Source organism: Aspergillus viridinutans (genome assembly GCF_018404265.1).
Source record: "Aspergillus viridinutans IFM 47045 DNA, scaffold_8, whole genome shotgun sequence".
Lineage (NCBI taxonomy): Eukaryota > Fungi > Ascomycota > Eurotiomycetes > Eurotiales > Aspergillaceae > Aspergillus > Aspergillus viridinutans.
In genome coordinates this window covers 1,258,941-1,283,270 of record NW_025091224.1, presented here as the reverse complement: position 1 = coordinate 1,283,270, position 24,330 = coordinate 1,258,941, and the positions used below count along the sequence as shown (strand labels likewise).

At 47.1% G+C, this 24,330-nt stretch overlaps 6 protein-coding genes across 6 annotated transcripts; 5 read left to right on the top strand and 1 right to left on the bottom strand.

Moving 5' to 3' along the window:
- Positions 1-281: 281 nt before the first annotated feature.
- Aspvir_009456 (uncharacterized protein) lies at positions 282-4,938 on the bottom strand (the record flags this gene model as incomplete). The annotated part of the gene is made up of 6 exons (XM_043272600.1): positions 282-3,187; positions 3,239-3,472; positions 3,529-3,808; positions 3,864-4,090; positions 4,141-4,669; positions 4,726-4,938. The coding sequence occupies 6 exons, from the start codon at positions 4,936-4,938 to the stop codon at positions 282-284; spliced, it is 4,389 nt and encodes a 1,462-aa protein (XP_043128535.1).
- Positions 4,939-5,990: 1,052 nt separating this feature from the next.
- Aspvir_009455 (anthranilate phosphoribosyltransferase) lies at positions 5,991-6,776 on the top strand (the record flags this gene model as incomplete). The annotated part of the gene is made up of 1 exon (XM_043272599.1): positions 5,991-6,776. The coding sequence occupies one exon, from the start codon at positions 5,991-5,993 to the stop codon at positions 6,774-6,776; it is 786 nt and encodes a 261-aa protein (XP_043128534.1).
- Positions 6,777-9,667: 2,891 nt separating this feature from the next.
- Aspvir_009454 (uncharacterized protein) lies at positions 9,668-10,271 on the top strand (the record flags this gene model as incomplete). The annotated part of the gene is made up of 2 exons (XM_043272598.1): positions 9,668-9,673; positions 9,756-10,271. The coding sequence occupies 2 exons, from the start codon at positions 9,668-9,670 to the stop codon at positions 10,269-10,271; spliced, it is 522 nt and encodes a 173-aa protein (XP_043128533.1).
- Positions 10,272-11,533: 1,262 nt separating this feature from the next.
- On the top strand, positions 11,534-12,895 carry Aspvir_009453 (TPR domain protein; the record flags this gene model as incomplete). Its single annotated transcript, XM_043272597.1, has 1 exon — positions 11,534-12,895. One exon carries the CDS (start codon positions 11,534-11,536, stop codon positions 12,893-12,895), a length of 1,362 nt encoding a protein of 453 aa, XP_043128532.1.
- Positions 12,896-13,615: 720 nt separating this feature from the next.
- Positions 13,616-14,470, top strand: Aspvir_009452 (uncharacterized protein; the record flags this gene model as incomplete). Its single annotated transcript, XM_043272596.1, has 1 exon — positions 13,616-14,470. The coding sequence occupies one exon, from the start codon at positions 13,616-13,618 to the stop codon at positions 14,468-14,470; it is 855 nt and encodes a 284-aa protein (XP_043128531.1).
- A 1,418-nt stretch (positions 14,471-15,888) lies between these two features.
- On the top strand, positions 15,889-17,817 carry Aspvir_009451 (putative MFS alpha-glucoside transporter; the record flags this gene model as incomplete). Its single annotated transcript, XM_043272595.1, has 6 exons — positions 15,889-16,104; positions 16,163-16,462; positions 16,511-16,936; positions 17,002-17,467; positions 17,521-17,691; positions 17,744-17,817. The coding sequence occupies 6 exons, from the start codon at positions 15,889-15,891 to the stop codon at positions 17,815-17,817; spliced, it is 1,653 nt and encodes a 550-aa protein (XP_043128530.1).
- Between the last annotated feature and the right edge of the window lie 6,513 nt (positions 17,818-24,330).

Genomic DNA, 24,330 nt, shown 5'->3' with positions numbered 1-24,330 from the left:
GAAACGGGCAGGGACACTACTTATACCTCGTCCCTGCTCTGCGCTGTAGGTGAATGCCTGTGTCGTCTTGGGGAGGATCGATATAATCGCAAGAAGGATGCCGCCATTCTTATGGCTCTGGCAGGGTACATCGGTGTATATAATTAGGAGACGTCTTGGAATTGTACCATAATGTTCTAAGACATCAGGTTGTGCTTGGTACAGAAGGCCTTTGTACCACGCAGCGGTGGGAAACAGGTAAGTATCAGTCAGATGGATTATGATCCCAAGAACTGGATGCTTCAGATGGTGTCAATTGTGATCCCTTGAGTACTACACAATTCCCGAAAATGACCCTGACTCGCAAGCAGTTCCCCTGGATGACCTGCCTCAAGAATACGTCCCTCACCGAGCACTACCACCAAATCACTATCCAGAATAGTTCGCAGGCGATGCGCAACGGTGATAATCGTCTCATTTGCAAACTCCTCCCGAATAACCCGTTGCATGACCTCATCGGTTCCCCAGTCAACATTACTGGTTGCCTCGTTTAGTATGAGAATAGTGCCGGGCCTCAGCATTGCCCTCGCAAGGCAAAAGAGCTGCTGCTGGCCATGCGACAGAGCCAAAATATCAATATCGGTGTCAAGGCCACCGCGCTTCTGAACGTGCTCCCACAGCCCGACTTTCTCGAGGACTTTTACGATCCGGTTGTCTGCGACTGTTTCGTCCGGCGACGCATTGAAACGGACTGTTCCGGGGAGCAAGAATGGATCCTGCGGGATCGCAATTAACCGTGAGCGCACCTCCTGCCGGGATATGTTCTTGAGGTCAATCCCGTCAATAGTGATGCTGCCACTCTGGAGTTCGATCATGCGGAACAAAGCAGAAAGCAAAGAGGACTTGCCGCTGCCTGTCCGGCCACATATTCCGACCTTTTGTCCGGGTTGAATGACCAGGGAGATACCCTTGAGAACAGGGCTGTCCGTGTCACTAGCATATGAAGCAGTGATATTTCGAAACTCCACCGCGCCGCGAGCAGGCCAGTGTTCTAGGGGCGCAGTCAGAGACCTGGGGCTCGCTTCTTCCGACATGGTCGTTTCCACAAACTCCTTAACCCGGGAAACTGCCTGCAACGACGTCTCCAAGTCTGTGTAGAAGAAGATGAACTGGGACAAACTCTGGCTGAAGCCGAGGATGTTGAGCATCGCAACACCTAGACGGCCCCCGCTCGTGCTGCTCGGCAACTGAGTCGCCAGGCTGACCAGCAGAATAGCCAGTGCTGCGACTATGAGATCAAGGACAAAGGTCAGCCAGCGCTGGATGCAGTAGATGAGGTAGACTGGGCGCTGCGAGGCGTCCAGTCGTTCCTGATTCCGTCGTTCGAATGTCTCCTGCCAGCCGAAGGCGCGGATCGTCGGGAGACCTTCGAGGGTCTCAGAGATGCTTGAGAACAACGGAGATTTCAGTTCCAGATCGAGTAAGCGCAGTTGCCTCGACGTCCGAAGGTGGAATCGTTGTAGAGCCCAGGTCGTGCCAAGGCAGAAGGGTATCGCAATGGCCAGGTAGGTAGACCCAACGGCTATAAGAGCGATCTGTGCTAGCGCTTGGAAAGCCATCGGTGTTGCCTGCATTGTGGATACAGGGAGGCGACTGTTGATCAGCGACATGTCCTGACTGAATCGGTTGAGGGTAATCTCCGAGTCTACAGACGAGAAGAATGACATGGGCGCATGAATAACGGAATCAAGGAGCTGCAAGTGCAGTTTCGCTGCTGAGTTTGGCACGATAGAGATCATCATGCACCAGATGGACGAACTATAATTCGCAATGGCTCCAACTGCCAGAGCAAAATAGACCCCTAAGAAGGACCCATCGTTGGAATTCTTAGATTCCGTCCACCACTGAACCCAGACCTGGGTGAAGCTGGTGCAGAACACATACGCCAGGCTTGTAAGGAGAAATATCGACGCACGACACCATCCAATGGACTTCAAGTAATACATCAACACAGCTGAATCGGATATAGGCTTCCTTTTTAGGCCCGGGGCAGCAGCAGCATGCGGCAATGACACATTTGCTCTCTCTTGAGCTTGGTTTGGAGAAACTGAATCAGAAGCTGGTAACAAGGTGTCAGATTCTGCACTGCTCTTGTCAGGGGGACAATCAGCTAGCAGGCGTCGAACGGGCCCCTCTCGACCGCTAAGCTCTGTGAATGAGCCATGTTGTTCGATACATCCTTTGGAATCCAATGCAATGATGTTGTCCGCAGATCGAAGATGTTGCACTGAGTGAGTGACCAGGATGACTGTCGATCCCAGCTGCTGGAAGAGTCCCGTTTTGGACAGCAGACGATCAAAAACCAGTTTCTCAGTTCGGGCATCGAGAGCACTCAGGGTATCGTCAAGGACGACTAATTGTGCTCGAGCGTAGACAGCCCGGGCGAGGGCCAGCCGCTGCTTTTGTCCACCGCTTAGACTGGTTCCCCGGCTTCCAACAAGAGTATCATCTCCATCAGGCAGTTGTTCAATGTCTTCGTTCAATCCGCAGGACCAAATCACCCTCTTATACCAAGCCTCGTCGTACGGAGAGTGATTGAGGATGTTCTCTTTAACTGAGGCGTTAATGAGCCAGGGCGTTTGCTGGCAATAGGCAATTGGAGAATCATCTACTATCACTTTGCCACTGGAGATGGTGATCTCGCCGAGGAGGGCGTTGAGCAGCGTGGTTTTTCCACACCCCACAGGGCCGATGACTATGTTTAAGAGATCTTTCCGAATTTCAAAGTTCTGCTTGTGGAGAATTAGATGTGAGTCCGCGGAGTAGGAAATGTCTGCCTCTTGCCCTGAAATTGCATGTTTACCAATACTTTTGCTTCTCCCTGTCGTTCCCAAGTTCCTCGGTTCGATCTGGTTTTCGCCTATAATTGACTCTTTCGCGCTCTCCCGGCTACTTGCAAGGCCGGTAGCCCTGCCATCAACACGATCGTCAAGCTGAAGGTAAGCCTCGATACGTGTGAATGAACCGAGGGATCCCGCAAAAGACGGAATGGAAGATAAGACCTTTTGTAATGGAGTGGCCAGCAGTTGAGTCAGTGAAAGTGTCGCGAATATCTGTGCTGCAACGGAGTCAAGTCCCTGCTGTGATTTGACACCATATATATAGACGACAAAAGCGAACGGGGCAGAAAATTGCAAAGGTATAGTTGCTAGAGTCATGAGGTCAGTTCATTGCTCGTGCTCTCAGGAGGAGAACCAACAGATAATGGCCATGTACGCAAAGAAACTCCGGTAGCGCTTCGACAAATCCAGCTCGTAGACCCTGGCCACCTGAATTGCCCGAGCAATCGTCTCCTGCAGGCCCATCATCTTGACGCTTTTCATGTTTCTGAGGACTGACGATGTGAGGGTTACCCGCTTCTGGATCGCAGCGCCCCATTCCCGTTGGCGCCGTGGGACATACTTTGCGATTCGCGTATTTGCCGCGGTAGCCACTGAATTGAGCTGGTCAGAAGCGATATTTGGGATATTGAATAAATTTCAGACATACGCAAAGCAAGTAATACAGGGGCAATACTGGCCCAGCCTAATTGGCGTTGCAGCAGCACGAGGGCTAATATGGTTTCAATGCTACTGGCCCAGATCTCATGCCCACTTTCAACGGTGAGGCCAATCCGATCCACATCCGAACTAGCCAGAGTTAATGCGGCGGATGATTTGGCTTCGTTTAGATGTAGTCTCAAGGTTTTGCGGTAGATGATGCTCACAAGCGAGCCGCGTATCATGACGGTGGATCTGTATACTTTGAGATTGTAAACTCCAGTGCTCACCTAATGAGATGGTCAGCACCATCCATTCAGCTCCCGTACTCGCTTGCAGACTTACTGCAATTCCAATGTACACGATGGCTGTCGCTCCGATCAGACCGTAGCCGGCATTTATATCACGGTCTGTATCTGGGAGCTGCACATAATTGACCACACTCGCCAGCAAGAGTGGTTGGCAGTATTTGAAGCCGATAAGCGCAATACGAGGGGCCACTGGTGAGAGCAGGGACCATTTCAGTGCAACTACAGTCGTCAAAAGCAGAGCATACGGGCTGGTTTGCTTGGCTGGTCGATATTAGTCTTTTGCTGCTGTAGCACTCGGTTGGCTTCCTTACTCCCCATCCAGACATTCTCTATGGCAGCGCCTAGCTTTGCTGAGGCCATATCTGATTCAAGCGGATACAAGTCGTTCAAGCGCAGGGTACTCTTGTAACCAGTGAGAAACAGACGGTTCAGCCACCAGAAAACTGTGCGATTATATATGTTGCTGGTGGTTTCGGGCGACAACTTGATTTCTGGTCCTTGCGAACTTGCTTGTTTCTCTCGTCCTTCCAGGACCGTGATGATGAATTTAACAGCCAACGTCGCAGTGAATACAGCTGCGATCGGGGCATTGGTGGTGCGAAGCCATAATGATCGAGCTTGGACGGCATCAAACAGGACTGAAAAAAAGAGATAAACGCTAAGCAACGTCGACGGCCTAACAGATTGCTGGTGTTCATAATAGGAGAGAAGAGCAAGCACAAGTGCAGCAACCAACGAGAAGACAGCAGCCGGGATGGAAGCAGACGTTTGGAGGGACGTCCTCAAACACCACAGGGGAAGCAGTGTCAATTGAAGAGCGATCAGTAGGCTAATAGTGCCCTAATAGAGTCAAAGAAGGACCGAGTCAGCTTATCCCGATACAAACACTGTATTACCAATTTGACCAGTTGGCTCCTCGATTTACGGATCACCACTGGGGCTCGGCAGAGCTGCCACAGCCGAGGACCGCTGGAAACCAAGAACAAGATTGATGGCACAGTTGAAAGCCAGATCTGTTCAAAGTAGATGGTGAAGTCAAACCCTCCATGACAAGGTGTTGGCAAAGTCGGCCCCCAGGAGTGATCTGCTTCTAGACATGATAAAGACATTGTGTGTTTCGGGCGATACCAGGAATGGCAACAAAGACCCGGGATGGTGCGGTCAAACCCGTTGTATGGTCCGAGGTATGAGAGAGATGGCAAAGCAGAGATTAGAGGCCTTGCTCATAGACAGCATGTTGAATTCCATGCAAGATCAACTTCTCCAGAGATTCAGTGATGACAACAATGGGACTGGTGCTGATGTCACGTGGGGGTACAGGGGCTCTCTCAGTCACTCCTCTGGTGTCAAGGCTTCTTTCTAATCAGTCAAGCAAAAAAGTCACTATTTCACTCAAAGGCTTAGCCTTTTGGTCATCTTTCCTATGATGGGCGTCATATTTGACAATTAACTCCCCTCTTTCCTCTCTGTCATCCAACAAGCATGCATATCATGCCACAACAACCACGCGGTATAAATATCCGACTCCGGTTCTTCTTCCCTCGTCTAAATTATTTCGCATATTACTGATACATCTATTGAATAGCCTTGGATAGAAATGCTTACTACTGATTCCACATCAGCAATCTCTACATCTCAAGGTTAGTACTCTAATGGAAGACGTCGCGCAGAATGTCAGTCCCGGGAGTGTAACACTGCTGTTGTGGATGGGAATGATGTACCTCTTCTATAACGCTTTGAAAAGGTCACTGGTTGCTGGGTGCATCGTTTTTGATGAAGAGGTCTAGTATCTAGCCAACAGGACCTTGAGTATATTGACTGCTTGGCCACATCCACCTGTTTTTTCATCGAGATGAAACCCACGGCCTGCTTGATTCCAATCCCTATATGCTACGCCGATCACCTACGGAATCGACTACATGGCCCTCCATCTCCTAGCATGTTCACAAGATGGTGCTCGCATCCGTGTATTGTCCCACCCAACCCGAGCATCCACCGGCGAAGGTAAATTCTGGTGCCAGATCGTGTTCATTGCCAACAATGATCGCCAAGGAGGTATTTGTACGATTCGGGACCCATACTCGCGAGATCCTTGTCGATAGCCATCCAGTGGTAAAAGCCCAGATTGTCATGGGCCAATCTTTCTTCAAGCAGGGAGACTATGTTCCCCCCTTCTCACCGGACGCTCGTCATCGCTGAAATCCAACCGAACGCTCCACTCCTTGCAGAAGTCACAGCAAAACACGTCCCCGAAATCTACAAACACAGCAATTATTCGTTCCTCCCAGAGCGCAATTTCCTTCCACAAATGCAGTACGCCAATCGAATTCGTCTGGGACTGGGGATCAGGACGATATTCGACCTAGCAAGCACATTGCTCCACCCAATCAATGCCAGCTGCGGCCTAGAGGCCCGAGTAGTCGGTGTAGCGAATCCAGTCCTCGGCCCTGTTTTGGCACAGGCAATCCGAGACATGGGGGTTCGGAAAGCCCTCGTGGTCTGCGGGAACGACTCAATGGATATTATCGCTCCGGAGGGTCCAACCTCATGCTGGATGCTTACGGATCCACCTGCCGAGGGCACAAATGCAGAAATACAGCACTTTCGCCTCCAGCCGGAGGACTTTGGGCTGTCGGAGAATCCGCTGGCCAGCATTCAGGCGAAAGGTAGTGCTGAGCAAGAGGCTAGTATTCTCTCTCAGCTGCTGCATAATCAGTTGTCTGGCAACGACCCTGTTTTGCAATGTGTGCTTATGCATGTGGCCGCACTTTTTGTTACTTCCGGTGTCTGTGGTACATTGCAAGACGATGGCATTGCAGAGATGGGACCCGGTGGCGGTAGATGGAAGGAGGGTGTCCGTCTCGCAAGGTCTTGTATCGTGAGTGGTGATGCTCCGAAGGCTTTTGAAACCTTTGCCTACGTGACGAGTGAATCATACATAAGATAACTTTTCATCCTTCACCTAGGAGACTCCAAACTATCCAGATAAGCATGCCCATCAGTTATCAGTACAGTGAATTGAAAGATAGAACTGAAACCCATCCTCTTCCAAACCCCAAGTAGCCAGGTCAGGTGAGCTATCCAGACGACCACTGTCATGTTAAGCTTAAGAAAATCTTAAACACCAATGCACTTGTCTGACAGCCACAACAGTGTGCTTATACACAGCACATAGAGCTGCCTATGCATGTTTAAGGCTACTCTTTGACAGTAACTATGAGTTCAGTAAGCTATTAGTGAACATCCTGCACCTAATACCAGACTTTGATCTTGGCGATGCTGATTCACGACAGGGCTTCCTCGCATACTGCCGTGGTGCATGCTATTCTCAATGATCGATGTCTATTTTTATATAGAATCAAGACTGCTAACCTCTCTTCCTTTCCTCTTTTATGTTCAATCTACTCGTTGTAGGTTATCCGACAGATACTTGGTGTCCGACTTAGTCACTGCACAATCCTCACTGCTAAAATATCTTGACGGAGCTTTCGATTACCGTGGTTGGAGCAACTACCACCATGATACGAGAACTGACAGCTTTCTCACTTCTTTCTCTCTAATAAACTCAAGCCATCATGAACTCCACTGGCTTCGAGCCTCACCCAGTCTATGATGGATCCAAAACAGCTATTCTAACTGGCTCACAAAATTGTAAATTGCTCAATATTGTAAGAGGATGAATAAAGGGTATGTTAACCAGATGTTTCTCTCAGGTGCCCTTGTGTCTGTCAGACTGGAGAACCATATTTTAAGTGAGGGAGTCCTGTCGAACAAGGTTGTTCATGAATCAGCTGCCAATATTAGGACTTATTATAGCCTTTCGTGGTGCAGGATGCTAATGGCTTTGGTGGACCCATGGTTATTCTAAACGACATAAGTAACCTCAAATTGGAAAACCAGCTGTGATGCTGTGTATAAACTCTCCATTGTGGCTGCCTGGGCAAGGGATTGAATTTTGGAGCTATACTAGTATTTTCTCAAGCTTAACTATTGCAGCAGTGTTAAGTTGGTAAGAAGGTAATGGATGAGCTACATATCCATTGACATCACCATTATCTCCCAGACGAATTTCTTGTCTAGTCATTCAACGTATAAGCATGACATCATCTCATCTTTGAGGTGTGCAAAGATTGTATTACATTCTTGCACGAGGAATATCGCCAGTAGCCATATGTTGATGTGCTGAACGGAGAAAGATGGGTATCGATAGGCGCTGGTCTCCTCTATCCTACTTTTCGCCTCCATCAAGGGTCGATCCAATGCTCTGCTGTGTGATTTGTGGAACAAAGGTTCCACATTACCAACTGGACAAAGTATTGCAGGAGCGAGAGGACTGGGCCAAGCTTGCAAGTAGGAGAGGGCGGTCTGCATCTGCAACTGTCCCAGCTGAAGAACTGGAGCGGACAGACTTTGTGAAACATCCAACTGGGTGGTCGTTCTTCTTTCGAGCTAGTCAGTCACCGCTGCGATAGTTCCTCGGAGGTGATCATGCTGATTGAGTCGCATTGTCTAGTTCTCGACGACCCGAAGACAAACCAGATGCTTTTATCTGGAATCTCACACGGAAGTCCGTTGAGATCTTGGGAACTGCCAATCCCGAGGGACCCCCAGAGGGCCTTCATCAGAAATTCGGCACTAAAGGAGAACCGTTGGAATGCGGACTTCCACATGGCGAATCTGTTCGAACACGACAAGAACCGAACGGCAGGCGAACGCATAGGATATCCGATACATGTCCACTGCTGGCTGCTCCTCGAACGTTTTGTTGGACATGATCTCATCATGCCAAATCTTCATATATTTGTCCGTGCTGTTGAAGAGTTTTGGAAAGAAAACAGGAAGCACTGGGCTGTTTGCTTGGACCATTGGTCTAATGATAGGATCTGCTATAGGTATTTCGCACACTGGCTCAAGCAACAGCATTCATCTCCCAAGGCTGGGTCTTCTAAGCGCCGGGCGCAGGCTGTAGATTGGTCTGAGGGCAAGCAGCATCAACCTGGGAGTCCATTGAGAATTCCCGGCATACAACGCTTGATCACTCAATATATGCAGCCTCCAAAGGACAATTCTGGTCAAGGGCTAAATAGAATCCAGTCACAGGGTTTCTGCCTGCCTCTCGATATAGCCGTGATTATTGTGGACGTAGTTTACGACTCTCAGCCTCACAGTCGACGGCGCATTAACGATATACGTAACCTGCTCGAAGCCTTTCGATGGAGATTGCCTGACACTTACTGGCAAGCACGATGCAACACAAAGCTAGTGTTTGAACTCGACGACCTGATCAAGGCCGGAACTGCGGTAAACTGGACAGAACTGTGTCTGGGAATCGAGGAGCTACTCTTAGACGATGATTGGTGCTGTACTAGTGGGTTGAAGAATCGTGCTCGAACACTGAAGCTGCTCGGTGGCATCAAAAAAAATTTTCTCCACCTCTTGAATGAGGACGTTAGCCAGTGATTTTAGATGTAGAAGCTTAGTTATGTACTACGGGGGATTCGCTCATAGTCCCAAGATATCAACTAGCTACGATGGGCTAGATGGTTGTTTAATCTCTTCCATTTATTGTTTTTCTTCTTTTCTTTCTTCTTTTCTTGTTCTGTTTGGTTGTACTGAGTATGAAAGTCTACTGCCATATGCCATATTCACTACCCGGGGAGGTGGTTAGTGTATTCACCATCCAGTGTTGCTATATTCACTATCTTGTCTACTTCCCAGTACCTTGGCGGGGTAGCATCCAGATATATTAAGCCCCCTGCCCCCAGAGTCTTCCCAAGTGTTTCTCTTTCTTCCTACCACTCTCTCCAAGGCCCACCGAAAGACCAACTCAATGACAATATGGCTGTGATCTGTCAAATATTGCTACAAGCATTGTACGTATTGCACTTCGATGGAACCATGTATTTTGTTGACTAACTGATGCTAGTACATGGACGTCCCCGCAATAGCTTCCGAGATACGTCGGCTGCACTCGCGCAGTAACGAAGGCGAGGTCAATGGAATCTGGAACTCAATCTTAAACTGGGTTTTTGACCCAGTTAATGGGTTCATCACCCAGCCCCAGGCAATGCACACTGGAACCGGAGGAGCCAGGGGCTTTTCGGATTTCAACACCCTCGAGGTCGCGGGGGGGACACGCCGTTCCTTCCTCATTACGCAGTGCAAGTCTGCGGACGGCGAAGGGCAGGAGTCTGTTTGGTCAGATGGGGCAGGCCGGCCCCTGAGATATCTCAGGACGCAGCATGGAAACCGCCGCGGCCTCCAGCGCCCCGTGTATGGGATCCTCGCGATCGGAAGAAGGGTGCGCTTCTTCCGGTATTATCGAGCCACAGACGATATCAGGGGTTGGCGCCCGGGCAATGGCTGGGAGCCACATCACGGAGGCAGAGAGTTCGATCTGCTGGAGCAGAAGGCCGCATGGGTTCAGAGAGCCCTGCATTGACGCCGTCAGCTGAACTGCAGCATTTTGGCCAGATGTTATGGCGGCGTTGTTTGCCACAATGAAGAAAATAAGGTACGTTGGTTGCTTCACCACTGCAGTAGCTTTCAATCAGTGCAAGGCTAACATTCCAACGGTGGTGTCCTAGGACGAATTCCTTACGACTCAACATTCGAAACTTTCCTCGATCCTTTTTCCTTGCGGCAACCCTTTAGCGGAGTACTGTTACTGTTTGAACAATGTCTTCTCTCGGACACTATCTTAACCAATTCTAGACAAATGGACAGGACTGCAAGGCCGCAAGCATGAATACAGGAGGGTCGACGGAGATGGGATTCCAACCTTATCCAGGGGAAAGCAACCCGCACGTTGCTCAAACCTCAATGGTCTTTTGAAATCCTCGGCTAGATAGCCCTTGTTTAGTTTCAAATTCCCTACGATTTGTACTAAACAATGATTGACACCTTTAACGTCCTGTATTCGCGGATTCCCTTCAATATGCCATCGATTGTTTGGAAAGCTACGAGAGATGGAGCATATCACACATGGGCAGAAGAATTCCACATACTTGTCCTTTTCAGTTCAGGCAGTTTGCGAAGATTCCAAGTATGACCCTTTTATTATTACTCTCGCCTAAAAAGCGACTCTAGTCAAATTATCGGCACACCAAAGGGATATGGCTGTGCAACAACGGGGCAACTCTTCAGAAATCAACTATCCCTTGTAAATCGGGAGATGATACTTGAAAGAGACAACAGGGGAGCATGAACTCCGTGGTTGAAGTGACTTTAGACCATTAGAGCCGTATCTAAACTCTTTGGCACCAATGTATCAAGAAAAACATTAGACACCCCGAGATTGGCTACTCCTGCGTTTCGTAGTAATGCCTGACCAGATTATTGCAAAAGTTGACAACAGACAAACCTGAAGAGACATATAACCAATAGGATTCAGACACTGAATCAGTAAAGCATATATTTATATCCGTCTGGAGATACAAAAGAGAGTAGATGACAAACCAGTCTTCACCCACGCATTAAAGAACAGATTCAATATTCACTAAACCCCAAGGAAGATTTCAATGAGTGGAAGGTTATTCATAAAATTCCTTGTGTCGAAATGTCTTGATCTTGGCGAATCGTGACTGAAAACATGGACTGATGCCAAGTCCAAGAATACGAGGGATGATCCTTTAAAAGTGGGATCTTCCCCTCCATCGGCGACGAAATTCTCACCACGTCAACCCTCAAAAACAGACCTCCAACATGTTTGCAGCAGCCAACCAAGAAGACAGTCTGAAAGACCTCAGCCGCGCCGCGGAGGCATTCTGGGAAAGGGGACAATTGATGGAAGCCGAGGAAACTGCACGGCGTGCGTTGGACGGGCAGAAACAGCTTCTTGGGGATGGCCATCGCGAAACATTGACAACAGCCACTACACTGGCAGGGACCCTGAAGCGGCAGGACCGCGACGATGAAGCTGCGACAATGTACGAAAACATCCTGCAAACTGCCGACGAGGTCCTCGGGGGCGATGACCTTGTTACCTTGCGGGTTCTCAATGATTTTGGGTTACTCTTACAAAAACAAAAGAAATATGACGCCGCGCGTCGGATGCAGGAACGGGCCGTGAGGGCGTATATTGCGCACTATGGCGAAGAACACAGTTCCAGCCTTATCAGCATGACGAATCTGGCGCGAGTGATGAAGGATCAACGTGACTACGAGGAGGCAGAAGGCCTATTTCGACACGGACTGGCACTTCGCGAGGAGCTGCTGGGCGTCACGCATCCTGAAACCATGGATAGTGTAAGGTTCTTGGGCGAGCTCCTGCTGGAGACGGGCCGAGGAGAGGAGGCCGAATCGCTGCTCAGAGAGACCATCGATCGACAGGTGGCACTGATCGGAGGAAACAGCACGGACTTGCTACATTGTATGAGCAGCTTTGCGACGCTGATGCTGGAGCATGGTCGCACGGACGCTGCGGCTGATATCGCCAAACGCGCAGCCGAGACTAGAAGACAATGGAAAGACAAGCACGCCCTAGATACTGTAGATCCCAACACGCTCACGTCACTGAACAACCTGGCAGGCGTGCTACAGAGCAGCGGTCACAATTCCGACGCCGAAGAAATCCACCGAGAGGTCCTCGAGGGGTCACTTTTGGTCCTGGGACCCGATCATCCGAATACACTGTCAACGTGCAGTAATTTGGCCCAGGTACTAGAGAAACGCGGTGCATTCGCCGAGGCAGAAGACCTAAACCGACAGGCGTATCAGGGACGAGTCAGGATGCTAGGTCCTGAACATTCCAGGACAATAGCTAGCATGGCGGACCTGGTCAATGTGCTGGCGTGGCAGGAAAAGTGCGTCGAGGCAACAGAACTAAACACTTCCCTGGTTGATGTGAAGCGGAAGGTGTTGGGTCCCGATGACCCCTCGACGCTGTGGAGTATGTTTACGCTTGGAGTGCTCTATGAGCGCCAGGGAAAGTTGGGTACTGCGCGAGACATATTCGACACTGCATTTGAAGCAGCGAAAACTGCCTGTCCACCAGATCATCCTGTCCGCAGGTCATGCGAAGCCGCTTGCTACAGACTAATACACGTTCGAGACACTCAGGATTAGGTCGCTGGAGGCATTGCATACATCTCTTGTCTTGATATTCTCTGATCAGCATGTTAACATTTCATATTTCCGGAATAAGTTCTTATATACTGAAGCACAATCCCAGCGATCTCGTCCGAACGCTCCCTTCACCACGCCACACTATCATCTTTTGTAGAGTCTTTTTCGACTACTTCAGACATTGAATCCAGTTTAAAGTGATCTGAACGGTAGTATATATATCTAGCGTCTTTGTTCGCATTAGACACATCATCTAACACATGGTTCTCAGATCTCTGTCAGGCAGTGTCCCACCCCCACGCTTATTTCCGTTCACAAAGACTGGCGAATCAGCTGCCTTGACTAGTTGTAGATTAGGTATAGATTGATTTGCACTATTGGAGTACACGAGATCTCCGCGCTTGAAGAGCGCCCAGAGAAGGTCGTATGTGATTTGTCCATGCCGAAATAGGGAGGTGACTCTTCACATCAGATCATATTCGTCCTCCCTTGATTCAACATTCTCTACTTTAGGACCTCATAGCGTTGTCATCTGAAAAGCCCATTCTCCTAAAAATGATAGCCCAGCATCCGCTTTGGTTCCCCAGGGAATTTTTTTTCCGTCGAAATGACAACTCGGCGCGAATTACCGTTGTGTGCAATGGTCAATGCTTTCAGATACGATTATCGCCAGCGAACTTCGATCAATCTCCATCATCTTTGGAAACTTATACCCGCCTCATGGAATCTGTGTGCAATGACGATGACTGCGATCGTGCTGATTCGGCAGAGGAAGACCTAATGAATTGGGCCTTGCGTCCTTTTCTACAGATCTTCTCCCAGGCTCAGCCCACATTGTCGAATCGACTTCGTTTCACGCTTCGAGATTACCTCTTCCCAGAAACGTATCGCTACTTACTCTATGTGGTCAACGAGCGACTGGAACCTCGCTTCGATTTTGAAGTTCCAAGGCAACCGCGGGCAAACGGCGTGGCCCTTGGTGACTTTACCTTATACCCGAAATGGCGCGTGTTCAGCCCAGCAGAGATAGAAATTTGCGTCTCCAATCACAGTGAAGCTTGTTCTAAACTTCCAAGGAAGGTGCTCGCTGGAGGTGCCACGTGCTTTTTCAAACTGCTTGATTACGATGATACGAGGGCCGCCATCCGTGAACTGGCGATATACAAGCAAATGGAGATCTCAGGCCTGAGTGATAAAGTGCAAGTTCCTCGCTTGATCGGCGTGGTTCAGGATGAACAAGGATCCTATATCATTGGGATTTTATTATCTTGGGTAAACTGCAGAAACAGAACTTTGGAATGCTCACTGGGTCCTGAAACTCCGTCGACGCTGCGGAGAAAGTGGGATATGCAAGTGACAACGACTTTGGCTTGTTTGCATGAAGCTCATATTATATGGGGGGATGCGAAGGCAGCAAACATTTTGATTGATGTCAACGACGATGCCTGGATTATCGATTTTGGTGGTGGATACACGCGAGGGTGGGTTGGAAAGGATGAAATGGAGACTGTCCAAGGTGACAAAGAAGGGCTTTCCAAGATAAAGCAATTCCTCTATGGGGAAAAGTCTGTATGATATTCGGGCCAATTTTAGATCAGGGGAGTTTGAAGAGACAACAGACCATATGAACAAGAAATATGAGAGATATCTTCAGCCAACGAAGCATGGAGGCAAAAACCTCATAAATCTATCCAAGCCTGTACATAGTATACCAGCTTCCAGCTGAAATAACAGCCTGTATCTTACGCGGCATGGTCGTACTCAGACATAAGCCGGGCCCTCCCATCCAACCAGGCACCGTGAGGTAGCACTGACTATGCCTATTAATGAAATTACTCGCACATCACTAGCATAGAGTGTGCGTTAGTAATTCAGATTTAGATTTTTCTTATACTCTGTCCCAGCCACCCATGAAACCCGTGGCTATGTAGGGACACTACACTGCCTGCTTGGCAGCTTCGCAGTTAGCCCACTTATGAACATATTTCTGCCTCAAATATGCGCCTCAGCACACTAGCATAGTAAGGTCTATCTTGTGACGGTCTTAGAGTTGCATAACCGAACTGCTAGAATCGAATCCAACGGTCTAGAGTTGCATTCGGTCCGAGTTAAGGCGAGTTCAAAACCAGTTGGCACCGAACCACTGCGATTCGAGTTCGAACCAACCCTGATCTGGTCTAATTCGGTGTGACTAAACTACTTATATCAGGCACTAACTAACCCTGGTTACATTCAGTTCGGTTTGGTTCGGTTTCGGGTTCGGGTATGCAACTCTAGTTCTAAGAGGCCTTAGATCACATGCTCCTAGTGGATTATCCATCTCCATGTGGATTGGGTATGGTTAACCCATTTAGTTATGGTTGGATTAGCTTGACCTGAGAGTCCGCCGGGACTTTTCCGCATCCTGTCGATGATGCGTGCCGTCGGTCTTCTATTTGCTCGATCTTATTGCTTCCAGCTCGTGCTATCCATGAGCTTACATGAGCTTAGGCAATTGCGTGCCGGGAAACAGGATCAGCTTCCTTGCTTATGTCTATCAGAATTTGACCATATAAGTCTCCTATACTCCGTACAGCTCTTTTCAATGACATTTTTATCAGTGGGTTCCTTTCGGGACTCCACCCCCGGAATATTCCCCGCACATTCTGGGGTTGGTCCATCCACGTTTTCTGGGTCAGGACGGGAACAAAAAGACAGAGAGAACCCAGCGGGAAACTCCGTTCGCTATTAACACATTAGTAGTTATTTAACTATCAGGTCTGTGGCAAAAAGCGTGCCATCTGCAGCATTATGGCTTTCCGGGGGAGGTGGAGAGGAACCTTACGAGGCCATTAAGGTCTCCTCCTCTCCTTGCTTCCGGCGGGGATACGATCGAATCCCACCGTCTTTATAACGGCCCGTTTCCCCAGATCGGCAAGCACACTAGAATTCTTTTCTCCACTCACTGGACTTATCAAACTTGTCGCTGATCATCCCATCCGGACACCGTCATTATGGGCAACGAGACGGTTGTCCCGTCCGAGAACGAGCTGAGAAACTTCAACCCTGGCAACCCCGATGTGGTCGAGCTCATCCGCCATGCGCAGGAAAGCGATGCTGCTGATCGCTTACTCACCGTGAGACAAGCCCTGTCAAAGTACAAAAAGGCCGTCTTCTGGGCCATGTTCCTTTCTACCAGTTTGATTATGGAGGGATACGATCTGGTCATTGTCAGTATTCCTTTCTCCCCTGAATAGGAGGAGTAAAATCTAACACAAGGATTGACAGATCACCTCTTTCTACGGCCAATCTCAGTTTATCGAACGATTCGGCGAGTTCTCGGCCAAGACAGGAACCAAGGTTATCACAGCGGCATGGCAGTCGGGGTTGTCGAACTCGTCCATGGTAGGACAGTTGGCCGGGTTGCTCGTCAACGCGTATACTCAGGACCGGTTTGGCTGTCGACCAACAATGATGTTCTTCATGGCCTGGATGGCGGTTATGATCTTCATTCCGGTCTTTGCGCCTTCCTTGCCGATCCTGGCCTGGGGTGAGGCGATGTGCGGCGTCTCGTGGGGAGTTTTTCAGGTTCGTCTACTTTCTCTGTTCTATGCATAATATTGATTCTTTTAATAGACCCTCTCGACTACGTATGCCTCCGAAGTCGTCCCCACCGTCCTACGGCCGTACGTCACAGCCTATGTCTGCATGTGCTGGGGTGCTGGCATTCTTCTGTCTTCCGGTGTTGTTCGTGCCGTCGCTGGCGTCGAAGGAGACCTAGGCTGGCGGCTACCGTTTGTTCTGCAGTGGGTCTGGCCTATTCCCCTGTTTATAGGAGCGTACCTGGCCCCCGAATCGCCCTGGAATGCCGTCCGACGGGGCAAGGTCGACCTGGCGAGAGAGAGCTTGAAACGCCTTCGACGGGATACTCCGGGCAAAGAGCGTGAGGTCGAGGCTACGCTGGCGTATATCCAGCATACCACGAAGCTGGAGCAAGCTGTGACAGAGGATGCAAGCTTCCTCGAATGCTTCAAGGGGACGAACTTGCGGCGAACGGAAATTGTAGGTCGCTCGATTGCATCCAGCCTTACTACGAAAATGGCGCTAGTTGCTAACCAGTCTACTAGAATTGTGTCGTCTGGGCGGCTCAAACCCTCTGCGGCAATGCCATCCTCGGTTACTCGGTCGTCTTTCTCGAAGCTGCTGGATTTACGGAACTGCAAGCCTTCGACGTCAACATCTCCCTTTCTGCATGCTACATCATCGGCGGCATCATCTGCTGGCTTCTCTTCCCGCACTTTGGCCGCGCGACAATTTACATGAGCGGCTTATCGTTCATGTTTGTCTGTATGGTGGTCATTGGTGGTCTTGGCTTTGCAGAAGGCAGCACGGGCGCACAGCTGGCCATCGGCATCCTCCTGGTCATTTCGACTCTCTGCAATATGATCACCGTCGGACCGGTCTGCTACCCGATCGTTGCCGAAACACCTTCGGGACGATTGAGATATAAGACGATCGTGATTGGAAGATTTGTGTACAACCTGACGGGCATCTTCAGTAACTCGCTTACACCGCGCATGATTGCTGCTTCTTGTAAGATTCCACCTTTTTTACCGGATGAAAACCGCTGACCTTGACCATTGTAGCATGGAACTGGGGAGCAAAAACAGGTCTGTTCTATGCTGGCACCAACCTCCTCTGCAACATCTGGTGCTGGTTCCGTCTTCCTGAGACCAAGGACCGCACCTTTGGAGAGATTGACTTGCTCTTCCACCACCGTGTGCCCGCAAGAAAGTTCAAATATACTAAAGTGGACCGTATGTTGCTCCTCGCCTTAGCCCGTGTCTACTATGCTAATATAATGGACAGAGTTTGCCCATCAGCGGGAATACATATCAAAGGAGGAGGAGGGAAATATGGGAATGGCGGAGCATATTGCTTAAACAGCTATTCCTTGACTTGCCATGTTATTGAGGGAGGGCGCGTTTCTGTTAGGTAAAGCTCTTCGATAATGTCAGGAATTTGTGCAATAGTATCTGTGCTCTTTCTGAAATTCCATTTGTATATCCGATCGTAGGAAATATATATTCCGCCTTGATGACTACTTCCGGCGTAGGCAATAAAAGAACATCTTTAGAAGCTAAGATAGGCTTTCAGACTATATCTGCCTCCTGGCGTGTATCCCGACGCAGGTCAGTTGCAGATTGCAAAACAGCCTGACTAGGCATTCTGCAGATCGCTCACTTGCGCGCACATGTATGGTGATACAAGCCTGACAAATACGGCGACGTCGTACACTCCGGTCCAGACGAGGTCTCCTTCATTACCAAGGAAGCCTGGAAAGATATCTATGGACATGGCGACCGCCAGCTCCCGAAAGTGCAAATCTCCACCAACAGAGGCAATGACATCTTTAGCGCCAACGACGTGGACCATGCTCGTTTCCGAAAGGCACTCTCCCACGCGATTTTGGCCAAGGCCTGCAGGCACAGGAGTGCATCCTCACATAATACATCGATAAACTGATCGAGCGACTGAGGGATTCGCGGAGTCGGGGAGAGCGGCGGATATGGGCAAGTGGTTTGGGGGGTTGGATAGCTCGGAGTATCATCACTGGGTGGCGACGATGTCTGGGTCTGCGAAGGCGATTTCGTTCCGGCGAGAGCTGCATCAGTATCCGGTGGTGTCCAAGATATTCTCGCGTTTCACCGGGGATCGTTCATGGAGGCATGGAGCAAGCAGGTGGAGCATGCAAAGGTGACTGTGCATAAACGGTTGAATAACTCGACGGCTGATCGCGTTGACTTTATGGACTCGATGCTAGGGCATCATGGTGATAAGAAAGGGTAGAGTCTGGACGAGCTGGAGCAAAATGCGAATATCCTCATTCTGGCTGGGAGTGAGACTACGGCTGCACTTTTTCCTGGCGTTACGTACTGGCTTCTTCGGACCCAAGATGCGATTGATAAAGTGACGCGCGAGGTGGGAGGAACCTTTGCATCGGAGACGGACGTCACTTTCAACCGGGTCAGGCAAAGTTGCCATACATGCTAGCATGCCTGAAAGAAGCCTTTCGGCTGTATCCTCCTGTGCCAGGAGGATTCCAGCGTTTGACGGAAGTGCCCACCTGGATCTCGGGCTACCGCGTTCCTGCGAATATAGGTCGTCATTGAGAATATAACGGGCCCAGACTGACTCTCCCGGACCAAGGTCTGTGTTCACCAGTTCGCCGCGCACTAGTCATCGAAGAATTTCCACCAAGCAGACCGATTTATCCCTGCACGATGGCTACCAGAGGCATTCGAGGACCCTACCTCGCCGTTCTTTCGGACAACCGCGCCGTTTTTCAGTCATTCTCGATCGGGCTGCGGAACTGCGTCGGCAGGAACTTGGCTTACGCTGAGATGCGGATGATACTTGCACGGATGCTTTGGACTTTCGACCTGGAGCTGTGTGAGGAGAGTCGTGATTGGAAAGATCAGAAGATATTTGTTATTTGGGAAAGGGGTTCATTGATGTGCAGGCTTACCATGCGAGTGGATCATGGGAGCATCGAGCAGGTTGCTGAGTGAGCTGAGATAATATTGCAGCGTTTTTCACGCGGTGCGTTTTCATAAATGTAAGACCTAAGTACCACGAGTCCGTATAATCAATCGATCTATGAAATCGGTACCGAATATGAAGTCATCACCAAGTCGTCCGGGAGTCGACCTCGCACATCCAAAATTCTGTATGATTATCCTCATGGGCGGATTTCGAAGCTCCAGGCTAGTGAAGATACATCTGAAATCAGTTCCGGATCGAAGTGATTCGGACTCGTGGCAGAGAGGGGCATCGCAGCGTCAAAAGGTATTGAACCAAGTGTCAAGGACTAAAGACGACAGATTTAGTCAGATGTATCGCTTTGTCTGTGAAAGAAATGGAGCTCAGCGGTCTACAATAATAGCTCAGACAGATCCATGCAGCAATGAGACGTAGACACATGTGGTAAGCAATGCCTTAGACCTAGCAAGACCACCTTCAGCTCGATATTAAACAGATGCTATTTTTCACCGAAGTCAGAGATTGCCTCTGGCAAATTAGACTGTAGGCTATATGGTATTCAGGGGCTTCCAGTCATGATTCCCCTCAGCCGAGGTGAAGATGAGGAGACTCAGGAGAGCCTTGTAAAACATCAATGTTCCATGCCAATCTGACGAGTCCGGCCATCGAGTCCGAGAAATGCAATCGGTTGACAGGATGATGGACGACCGGTCCATCATTGCCGATCAAGCGGGCTCATTCCAACGCCTTCAATGTTAATAGGATCGAGACCAATGGTGCCAACAAATACCACGAGCATGCAATGGTTAGTTGCTTTCTCTGTAGATCGTCTCATATTGCTTACGCCCGTCTTCCTTGTCGGCTTGTCTGGGGGTGCGCTGTTCTAGCTTACCGGGGGGCAAATAATCTGTTATCTGACTCTACTGCCTGACTGAGCATGAGACAGTATTGGAATCACCGCACAGACCTACAAACAGAACTTTATTTACATAATGTACGCTATTGGTGCATGTCTTCATTCTGCGCTGGAATCAAGACCTGTAGGGCCGCCAAACAGGGATTGAACCTTGCCATAAGAGGAGCTCGGTGGCTGCCCGACAGGGAATCATGGACAGGAAGCAAGATGAGCAAGCAGCAATCCATCAGAATGGCAGCAAGGATAGATACATCCTGGTTACTCTGCTTTGGACTAATTCCCGGAGCCGAAATGCAAATACACTGCTGGTGCAATAGTCGCCTAAAACGGAGTCTGCCTGATTGTGTCTGATCCATCCACCCATAATTGCCACAGAAGCTGTCAGAGTCAGCTGTTCTGATAGCCTAAACAACGGCTCCACTCAACTACCGGTAAACCAGTAGCTCTTCTGGCCCGGGGAAGAAATGCCTGTGCTCTCCAGTCTAGTCTGCGCCGTGTCTGTCACGGGTTCCCGGTTCTCCTTCTCATCGGGCCAGACTCTTGAGCAATATGCGAGCTGGACTCTGACCGAGATCCATCCGATCATGCACCAAGATAACTGTCACCGGGCCACGTGGTTCGAAGTTCACATGCTCAGCGACAAGCGACTAGCAATGCTTAATCTACTGTGTGTCGCCACTACTTTGAGAGGTAAGACATACATGAAAATAGCGCAGAGGCCCAAAGGTTGCTGTGTACGTGCAACTTTCGCGTGCCGGCGTAACGGCCCGTGGTGGGCAAGAATCGTTACAGAGCACATTCCTACTTTGGGCTATGACTGTTGACTCACGCTGGAATTCCAACAGTGGCGTAAAACCAACTGGACTCTGGATGAGATTTGTGTTGGGGAGGAGAGCTAAAGACCCTGTTGATATCACCGCTGAATCTCATTTGACCAGTGAAGTTAACATTTATTAACAGTCTTGTGGCAAGTACCGATGGGGAGATATCAGCGTAGGATACGAAGCATTTGCTGTTTCAAATTGACAGGATTGGCCTCGTCTGACCGGAAGAATCTCGTGTTATTGCATATTACCGTATTGCCCGTTAGTCGATCTATTTCGAATTTGACATTATTGAGATCGCGTGTCTGACAGACTCATGACAAGTGTCTCCAGGCTGAAAGCATACCTACACCAATAGAACTGAATAATACAGGCTGTTGAATCCAGAATTGTAGTGTAGACAGGCTAAGGTATGCTGCAAGGGCTTCATTAATCAAGCCTCGGCTGAAGACGGGCTGGGCTGACAGGTAAAGGTGGACGGCACAAGGACAGACAAAGATTTCACTTGCTCCAACAAAAGAATGCGGGGATCAAACTCAAACCGGAGAACTAACCAAAGACATGCCTCTGTGCTCGAGTTTATCCTGAAGATCCGCTCTTTTAGCCGGGGGGAGAGACATGGGGCTGGTGGAACTGCCCAGGACCAGAAGGCCAAGTCTCCATGACACGGAGAAATTCAGTCAGGTCTTCTATTTCTTTCAGATACAAGAGAATTATCATATCAGAGAACATACGAAATAACTTGGCAGCAAGAATGAAAACCCTTACATACACTTCTTGAGTGACTACAGGTCAGCCGACCTTTAGGAAAAGTTCAGACATTCACAACTAAGGTTGGGTGACCCTGCTTAAGGTTAGAAATATTCACTAAGATATACTATAGTTATATGACATTCCCTACTATAAAGGTTAGCTAAACTTAATACTATAACTTACCTTCTTATATCTCTTTTATCTTATTCCCCCCTTTCTTTTTTCTTCCCCCCCCCCTTTCTTAATTTTTTTTTTCTTTAAACTAGTTATTAACTAGTTAATATCTACTCTAACTTCTCTTATTATTTACTTCTACCTCTCCCCTAAACACCTTATAGGTAGGTCTTCTACTTTCTAAATATTCTTATCTTTATCTTAGAATACTCTTATCTTTATCTCTTAATTCTAACTAGCTAACTAGTTAGAAAATCTATATATTATATCTTCTAGCTAACTAGTTCTTAACTAGTCTAATTATCTAAAATAGTGCTTATAAAGAAAGCTATAAGTAATTTCTTTAACTAGTTCTGAACTAGTCCTTAACTAGTTTAGATGCTAACCTAATGAAGTAATGATAGGAATCCTATAAGAGTGTTACAGCACCAATGAAGCCACAGCAAGGTAAGGTGGATGTGGTGGGCAGAACAAGATAATGGTAACTAATCATCACCTAAATCACATGACCAACATGGTATACAAATAGTATGCTAAGACTATTAAATATAGTATATAATATACTACCTATATACTATTTATCTACCCATATATCTACTAATAGGAGGAACTCTAGATATATAAGGATGCTTATTATTATTATATCTAGCACTCTTAGTTTAAGTTTCTTATATTTAATATAAATAACTTACTTAAGTATAAGTTCACTAGTCTAATTTATTAGTTACTCTCTTATTATTAAGGATATATCCTTAATAGGCTTTACTTCTATCTCTACTATTATTATTCTTATTATCCTTAGTCTTAGATAAGATTATTAAACCTTTAGATTATATTAGATCTTAATTAGATTATTATATTATATAATGCTATATACCTAGGTTAGTATATAGTAGGCTACCCTAGAGGGTAGGCCTTAGATAAGTATTAGATATAGTTTAGGGACTATATCACCCTATTCCTAAAGTAGTTAACTAGTAGAGAATAGTAGAGATAAATCCTAGAGTGTAATAAATTAAATACTATATAGTATAAATTACTTTAGGAAGTTTAATTAACTCTTAATATTAAATATTATAGTAAATAATATGCTATGAACCCCTGCTAGCTTAAATATTAGATAGGTAGGAACTCTATAGTAGTAAATACCTGTATAGCCTTAGATTATAATAGAAGGTCTAATAGATAGAATTAAATAGCTCTAGGAGTATATTCTTTAATTAGAATAGTAGAATAAAACTCTGAATAGTTAACTAATAGTTAAATCTATTAAGATCAGACCACTAGAACTATTTAATAGAAGTTAATCTAAGTTATAAGTATTTCTTATATAGTTAGTTAGATATATATATCTAGATAAACTAAGAGAAACTTATTAATAAAGTAGATAAGGTCTTATTTACTATAACTTATCTAACTAGACTAGTATTTAATTAATTTAAATTTTTTATTAGGGATTATTAGGAATATGCTGCTAATAATTAGGCTAATAAAATAGATAAAATATTTACTAGTTATAATATATTTAAGAAATAGTTAGAGAATATTTTTAGTAATATTAATAAAGAGTATAATGCTAAGAGATAGCTATAGTAGCTTAAATAGATAGGATCTATAGAAGAATATATATTATAATTCTAATAGATTATATCCTATTTAAATTAGGATGAAGATATGAATATTATATAATTTAAAGAAGGCTTAAAGCTAGATATCTAAGAAAAGTTAATTTAGATAGAGTAACTAAGTAAGCTTAGTAAAATAATTAAGTAAGTAGTTAAAATTAATAATAAATTATAAGATTTTTATATATATAGAAAGGACTAAAGTAACTAGAATAGCTTTAGTAATAGATATATTATAAGTTATTGATTAAATAATAGAAGGCTAGCTTAGCTATAGAGCTAAGGATATATAGATCCTTATAGACTAAGATTAATAAAGTTAGATATAACTTAATAGATAGTACTCTTTAGTAAGGAGAGAAAATAGTAAAGAAAAGAGAATCTATATTTCTAATATAGGAAATTAGAATATATATTAAATATCTATAAGTAATAACCCTAGAGAGGTAAGTAGAGTAGAAAGAAATAACTATAAATAATAAAAGAGCTTAGTATTATAATTAATAGAAATAGTTATAATATTACTAGAATTATTAAACTAAGAAAGGTTAATAGATAACTTAGAAAATTATACTAGGAGTATACTAGTTTAAGTAATAAAGAAATTAAGAAAGAACTTAA